Source organism: Heterodontus francisci, chromosome 2 (assembly GCF_036365525.1).
Source record: "Heterodontus francisci isolate sHetFra1 chromosome 2, sHetFra1.hap1, whole genome shotgun sequence".
Classification (NCBI taxonomy): Eukaryota; Metazoa; Chordata; class Chondrichthyes; order Heterodontiformes; family Heterodontidae; genus Heterodontus; species Heterodontus francisci.
Window position 1 is genome coordinate 129,408,857 of NC_090372.1, and position 8,216 is coordinate 129,417,072.

Consider the following 8,216-nt stretch of genomic DNA (forward strand, 5'->3'; position numbering starts at 1 on the left):
TTTGGGTCGGGTAGCAGGCCTCTAGCGTGGTCACGTCGCATATTCGTAGTTGTTAACTGGATTAGAGTTTATGAATAAACTTCTACCTTTCTTGCTTAAATCAAAGAAAACCTGTTTGATTTCCTTGCCTTACAATCGAAGCAGTGAACAAGGATTCACGAAGGGGGAGCTAAAAACATGGTGTTTCTAAAATTAAATACTGTTACGGTTAAACCAGGCAAAGACTGAGAGGGAACTCCTAGACCCCCTCTCACTTGGTCGTAACACACTCGACACCAACAATCGATGACTTCATAGAGAAAGTGAATGGCGTGAAACACTTTGCTAAACTTGACTTCAATGCGGCTACCATCAAATCAAGCTTGCAGCAGAATCGAGATATCTTACGGTATTCTCTACTCACATTGGACTTTTCCGATACAAGAGGCTCAACGTTGGAGTCAGTTCAGCAGCTGAGGTATTTCAATATTTGATTCAGTCTGCACTTCAAGGACTTGAAGGCATGCCGAACATCAGTGATGACATTCTCATCTATGGCTGCACTGAAAAAGAACTCGAGATACGCCTACAACTCAGAGTCTCAGAGAATGTAACCTCACCGTGAACAAAGACAAGTGCTTGTTCAATGAAAGCAGAATTGAATTCTTTGGTCATGTGTTCAGTGGTGAAGGAGTATTACCTGATCCATGGAATGTTAAAGCCATTGCAAATACCGTGGATCCTATAAACGTGCAAGAAGTCTGGAGTCTGCTAGGGTTTGTCACGTACTGTGTCATTTCATTCCTGACCTTGCTACACTATCTGCCCCCCTACGTGATCTAAAAAAAAAGAGATCACCAAATGGAAATTGACTAAATCATGCAAACAGGCAGTACGACCGGATCAAACGATATTTGTCAGCAAGTTGCACAAATGACTATTTCGACCCTGAGAAAACCGCCCAGCTAGTCATGAATGCAAACCCAGTTGGCTTAGGTGCCGTTCTTGTGTAGAAAAACAAGACAGGTAACCCATCAATTGTTGCAATGGCAAGTAGATCATTAACGCCTGTAGAGCAATGTTATTCGCAAACAGAGAGCAAAGCGCTCTTTATCACATGGGGTATCTTACACTTTCATCTCTATTTGTATGGAAGAGAGTTTAAAGTAATAACTGATCATAGACCACTAATGAGCTTGTTCAACAATTCACTTCGCAAACCACCCATTCGAATAGAACGTTGGACACTCAAATTACAAGAGTACGAGTTCCATGTTGTGTATTAGCCAGGCAAACTCAACACAGCAAACTACCTTTTACGATATCTGTTGCCAACAGTTGGTCTTACTAGTTGTGAGAAAAAGGTTGGTGCTAAAGCATCTTAACTACGCAAGTATAAATCACGAAAGCTAGTCGACATTAAAGCAGCAACAAAACAAGGTGAGGCTTTGCAACTATGTATGAAGGCCATAGAATCACAAAACTGGAAAGACGTGATTGAAAGAGCATCTACAAACGAAATCACTCACACATTACAAGGTCTTCACAATGTTCGAAATGAGCTCACTGTTAGAACCACATCTAATCTCGTATTACATAATAACTGTATTGTCATTCCACACTCATTGAGGGAATGTGTTGTCGATATAGCAAAAGAAGGACACCAGGGAACTGTCAAAATCAAACAACTCCTTGGGGAAAAGGTATGATTTCCAAGAATTGACCGCATGGTAGAAAACGAAATCAATCAGTATTGGCAAGCAACCACAATGTCAAATCTTCATGATCCTCTCAAGATGTCCGAAATACCTCCAGGACTATGGATTGAAGTTAGCGCTGATTTCACAGACTTGCCCACAGGTGAACACTTACTTGTGGTCATTTACGACCACAGCAGATTCCCAATCATGGAATTAGTTATGTTAGCTTCAATGAAAGCAGTCATCCCAAAGCTTGACCAGATCTTCACCTTGTTTGAAATCCCTCAAATGGTAAGAAGTGACAATGGACCTCTATTCAACAGCGACAAGTTCAGTAAATTCCCAAACTACCTAAGTTTCAGTCATCGAAAAATCACACCCCGTTGGCCAACAGCTAATGGAGAAATTGGAAAATTGATAAGCGTTTGATAAGGTTCCCCATGGCAGGCTGATGGAGAAAGTGAAGGCGCTTGGGGTCCAAGGTGTACTAGCTAGATGGATAAAGAACTGGCTGGGCAACAGGAGACAGAGAGTAGCAGTGGAAGGGAGTTTCTCAAAATGGAGACGTGTGACCAGTGGTGTTCCACAGGGATCCGTGCTGGGACCACTGTTGTTTGTGATATACATTAATGATTTGGAGGAAAGTATAGGTGGACTGATTAGCAAATTTGCAGACGACACTAAGATTGGTGGAGTAGCAGATAGTGAAGGGGACTGTCAGAGAATACAGCAGAATATAGATAGATTGGAGAGTTGGGCAGAGAAATGGCAGATGGAGTTCAATCAGGGCAAATGCGAGGTGATGCATTTTGGAAGATCCAATTCAAGAGTGAACTATACAGTAAATGGAAAAGTCCTGGGGAAAATTGATGTCCAGAGAGATTTGGGTGTTCAGGTCCACTGTTCCCTGAAGGTGGCAACGCAGGTAAATAGAGTGGTCAAGAAGGCATACGGCATGCTTTCCTTCATCGGACGGGGCATTGAGTACAAGAGTTGGCAGGTCATGTTACAGATGTATAGGACTTTGGTTCGGCCACATTTGGAATACTGCGTACAGTTCTGGTCGCCACATTATCAAAAGGATGTGGATGCTTTGGAGAGGGTGCAGAGGAGGTTCACCAGGATGTTGCCTGGTATGGAGGGCGCTAGCTATGAAGAGAGGTTGAGCAGATTAGGATTATTTTCATTAGAAAGACGGAGGTTGAGGGGGGACCTGATTGAGGTGTACAAAATCATGAGAGGTATAGACAGGGTGGATAGCAAGAGGCTTTTTCCCAGAGTGGGGGTTTCAATTACTAGAGGACACGAGTTCAAAGTGAAAGGGGAAAAGTTTAGGGGGGATATGCGTGGAAAGTTCTTTACGCAGAGGGCGGTGGGCACCTGGAATGCATTGCCAGCGGAGGTGGTAGATGCGGGCACGATGGAGTCTTTTAAGATGTATCTAGACAGATACATGAATGGGCAGGAAGAAAAGAGATACAGAACCTTAGAAAATAGGCAACATGTTTAGAGAGAGGATCTGGATCGGCGCAGGCTTGGAGGGCCGAAGGGCCTGTTCCTGTGCTGTAATTATCTTTGTTCTTTGTTCTTTGATGCAAACCTGAAAAATGTGTTGAGTACAGCTATAGCTGAGAGAAAGTCATGGAAGCAAGAACTATATTACTTTCTTCGTAATTACAGAGCAACTCCTCACTCGACTACTGGAAAACCTCCAGCTACATTCATCTTTGCACATCCTATGCACACACCTCTTCCTGAGCTACCCTGCAGAGCTCATGATCAACATGTATGTGTACACAAAGGTGATCAAGAACAGAAGGATTGAATGAAGATAAATGCAGAGCGAAACATGAAATTTAGAGCTACATGGCTAGCAGCCAGGAGACAAAGTACTTGTGAAACGTGATGGTCATGTTGGAAAACAAATAACCCCTTATGACATCCAACCACTTGTTGTGTCCAACAGAAAAGGATCAATGATCATTGCTAAATGGAATTCGCAAATCATCAAACGAAACGTATCATTCTTCAAAGCACTGAAAACACCACTCGAAAGCATTGAATCCGATTCCGACAACGACATCTCAGATGAAGACTGCACCTGATGTCAGATGACATCCTACTCGTGAGAGAAAACATCCACCATACTTAAGTGACTATGTTACGATGTGAACTATTTAAGTTTAAATTTATTGTTTACACATTTGGAAACAAACCATTGAAACATGCCATGTCTCTCATTTACTAAGAAGTTGTGGGGGGGTGGGGGGGAGAATATAGTGTTTTGAGAATTGTATTTTACATTTTGTTCACTTAAGGCCACTATATACACACACCCATGAACGAGCAAAAGGGAAAGTGAAAGTAAAAAGAGAATAAAGAAGAATTTATTGTTCAACAGCATGCTGTCTCTGATCTCTTAATAAACTTGGCTAAACCTCCCTCCAGTCCCGAGAATATCACATCATGTGTTTCACAATAATACCCAGTGGATTGTTTTTTGTGCTTTTAATTACTTCTTTAAAGTTTTTAACTTCAAGACCTTAGCTTACCTACTAAACTTCAAGGTAATCCATATGCAAAGTGTTTTTATACGTTTAAGACATACAAGGCACTGTATGAATGAAAGCCTAATTCTTCGCCAGTCACATGTACCTTTACATCTAATTATTTATTCTTTGCATGATTTTCTGTTGAATTCACAGCAATACAGAAGAGATAACCCCAATCCAGTGAATAAAATATCTTTTCGAAGTCTACAATGAGATGGACAGAAAAAACTGGAAAGAAGAATTGAACTAGAGTTCAGCAGCACAGAAAAATAGGAGCACCATTTGTCAAAATTTTGGACAATGGTGATTTGACTGCTAAATTTGACCAGTCACTTGTTCAATTCAGTCCCTCCTTTTAAAGATTCTATGATTGGTTTTAGGTGTCGTTGGCATTTACTTTCCATTCCTAGTTACTCTGAAATTCAGGACTTCCAGTTGTCTCTGATTCATTTGGTTTACCTTTATTTTTTCCTTTTTAAAAATCTGGGGTTAAATTTTATGCTCTCCTATGAGAGGCTTGGAGGCGGGGAGAGCATAAAATCGGATGGGATAGTGGCGGAGTGGGGGATTCCCGCCATCATCTTGCCTCCGCCGAAATTTAGTTCGGGGCAGGAAGGCCTGTGAATGGTCTTCCCACCCCACCATCAATTGAGGCCCTTAACTGGGTAATTAACCCACAATTAAGGGCCTCTTCCCACCGCAGCCCTGTCCCTGCATGGGAAGCACAGCACAGAAAACAGTTTGGGCTGTTCCTGGCTCCAAGGGCCTTATTCAAAGGCACTTAGTGCCTGAACGAGGGACCCAGCATCAGAAAGGGGGGAGACCCGCTCAGGCCCCAACCCCCTCCTGCCCTTGCTGCCGACCCCCACCCCCACTCCCCCATGAGCCCCACCCCACGAGACCCCTCCCATTGTTAAGGCCAGGTGAAGAGGGGATCTCAGGTTCCCCTTACCTCCCTTCTCTGGTTTGACCGCAACAGGGTTTATTCCTTTTTTAACAAAGTGGTTGAGCTTACCGCCACAGTGAGTGTTTGCTCCTGTTCCTCTAATCTGGTTGCAAAAGAACCAGACAGGTTTTCTTGAGTTTAAACAAGAAAGAGGTAGGTTTATTACTCGTAACACTCTAACCTGGTTAGAAATACTAAAAATACACTGATTGTTGGTGGCAGGGCGGCGGGGGAGAAGATGGTGAGTGGGGGAACGGCGGTGCGGAGGAGATTGTGGGTGGGGGACGGCAGGGGGAGGAGATTGTGGATAAGGGCGGTGGGGACAGGAGATTGTAGGTGGGGGCAGCGGGGAGAGAGGAGATTGTGAGTTGGGGAGGGCGGCAGGTAGGGAGGAGATTGTGGGTAAGGGGCAGTGGGGGAGGAGATTGTGGGTGGGCAGAGGGGGGAGGAGATTATGGGTAGGGGGTGGCGTAGGGAGTAGATTGTGGGTAGGTGCAGCAGGAGGAGGAGATTGTGGGTAGGGGGCGGCAGGAGGAGGAGATTGTGGGTAGGGGGCGGCAGGAGGAGGAGATTGTGGGTAGGGGGCGGCAGGAGGAGGAGATTGTGGGTAGGGGGCGGCAGGAGGAGGAGATTGTGGGTAGGGCCTGTGGCCCAGCTGGCAGGCCTTCTGTGCACGGTTACCTGTCAGCCTGCCGAACTCGCGGGCCCGCAACGCTCCGATGTCTGCCCCGTATCCGTGGTGCTCGAAGGCTCTCTCAAACTGCTCGAGGCTGTCGAGCCCCGGCGGTGCGTTCCCCTCCATCCTGCCTACACGCACAACCCCAGCCGAGAAAGATCGCAGCCTGTCGCACTCACATTGGCTCCCCGCCACCGAAAGAACGGTTACTCCCAGGATCAAGGGGCAAGGTGGCTCCTCCCCGAAATGGAGGAAGAGGGATGCCGGCGGAGTGAGGCCACGTATCGGACGGAATAAAGAGGTCTGGAGCCCTGGCCTCGATGTTCAGTAATATTAAAGAGAAACGGGCCCGAGGTCGCAGGACGAGCGTGTAAATTATTACTCAGAGGGATAGAGGCAGGAGCCAGAAGGCAGGCAGGTCTGGGTATGGGGTGAAGGACTGAGGTTAGGTGGGTGAATGGATTGGGGGAAATGGGGTGAGGAAATAGGTGGAGGGTCAGAGGAGGAGTGGTGGTATGGGATAGAGGTGGTGCCTTGTATTTGGCTGTAAAATCTCATACAAACGTTTGTCACTGAGCTTTCAACGGAGCCTGACAATCGACATGTAAAAGTTAATTCACTTTGTTACGACCTGGTGAGAAAAGGGTCTAGGGTTCCCTTTCAGCCTTCACCTGGTCTTACTGTAACAGGGTTTAATTTTAACAAAGTGATTGATGACAACGCTACGTCATCAGGATGCGCCGCGGTGCGCAGATGCGCACACGGTCTCAGGCCCTCTGCGCATGCGCTGCGGTCCGGATTGCCAGGACCAGTTTGCGCATGCGCAGGTGACGTCATCGCGTAACGTCATCTTCCTCGGGGAACACGCCAGGTTGGCCTTTGCGCATGCGCAAACTGGTCCTGGCAATCTGGACTGCAGCGCATGCGCAGATGACCGGAGCCCGTGTGCGCATGTGCGTCAAGCTTCCGAAAGCTTCGGCGCGAGTTTTTGAAAATGGAAGGAGGAGAGGTTTCGTCGGGCATTTTATCTCAATTATTTAGTCATTTTGGACACTTGCTTCATTTTTATTAGACAGAGGAGATTGTTCCAAGGTAAGTTGCTCTGAAAATACATTTCAAGGGAGGGTAGGGAGAAGGGAAGGAAGGAGGGAGGGAAGGAAGGGAGGTGGGAAGGGGAAGAAGGAAGGAGGGAAGGTAGGGGGAAGGAAGGAAGGGGAGGGAGGTCGGGGGGGAGGGGGAAGGGAGGAGGAGAGGGACGGGGGGAAAAGGAAGGGAGGGAGGTCGGGGGGGAGCAGCGGAGCGGAAGGGGAGTGGCCTTTTTCTGTGCATGCGCCATAAACACAAGGACTGGCTGATGAGATGGAGCCAATTAATTTGCCCAACAATTGCCCGGAAGCACCTTCGGATGGAGGTGGCCACGCGCTGGACATCAGTCGCGTGCCACAATCCATGGATCCTGAGCGTTTCACCCCCTGGCCTAATGATCTGATGGACCATACATACGCCTGCCTGTTCAAAGCTCCACTTCCCCCACCTGCGGTACCCTCTCCTTGCTGTTCAGTTACACAGTCACCTGTTCCTGCACCCATCCAAGCAATGCACGTGGACACACAGCCACATGTTTCCCCATCCGCCCTTGAAACAACCAGGCAGAGCCTTGTGAGACTCCACAATTGCCAGCTGCTGCCTGTCAAGCAGAGAAGGCGTCCAAAGGGGTCAAGCACTTGGGGAACATTCAGCAAGAAGAGACTGAGCACTAAAAGAAACAAGCATGCCGTGTACCGTGGTAGCACAAATGTGAATGCTCTTGCTGCGTACACAACTGGTGAGGTGGGAGTGCAGCCACACCATTCTCCATCCTCTGTTGCTTTAAGGCAAAGGTAGATAAGAGTGAAAGAAATGGAAGATGATGCTGATAGTAGTAGGCAGGATTAAATGGGAATGGATGGGAAGACGCACGAGTAGCATAACCACTAGCAGGGAACAGCTGGGCTAAATGGCCTGCTTTATGTTCATAGTCCAAAAGAAATGTGCTTCTTTTTCCAGCACCCTCACATCATTCATGTTTTCCCTGAGAGCAGCATTGAACCATCACAAGATAGGGGCAGTTACATCATCCTGACTCCTACAGCTGAGGTGGGTACTAAGTGATTCATTGGCCTATACTGCAGAGCATAAAGCATGCGCAACAGTAATTCATTGGAGGAAGGGAAGCTCTGACACTGATGTTCTTTCATTATTTCCTTTTGTGTAAAATGTGCCCTTGAGAAAACAATCCTTGACACTTAAGGACGGCATTCCAGCAAAGGAGGCAGTGCAGGAGATGACGCAAGGATGTGATGATTCCTGCATCTGAGGTGGGT

At 46.9% G+C, this 8,216-nt stretch overlaps 1 protein-coding gene across 2 annotated transcripts in view; it reads right to left on the reverse strand.

Moving 5' to 3' along the window:
* The window catches only part of mocos (molybdenum cofactor sulfurase), a 432,886-nt gene extending 426,626 nt beyond the window's left edge, over positions 1–6,260 (reverse strand). Inside the window, exon 1 of one of the 2 annotated variants that reach the window (XM_068010709.1) lies at positions 5,859–6,260. In XM_068010709.1, the coding sequence (XP_067866810.1) occupies positions 5,859–5,979 (121 nt within the window). In that variant the 5' untranslated portion in view covers positions 5,980–6,260. The remainder of the gene's footprint in view (positions 1–5,858) is intronic. The other variant, XM_068010717.1, reaches the window with a different exon arrangement.
* Positions 6,261–8,216: the final 1,956 nt, after the last annotated feature.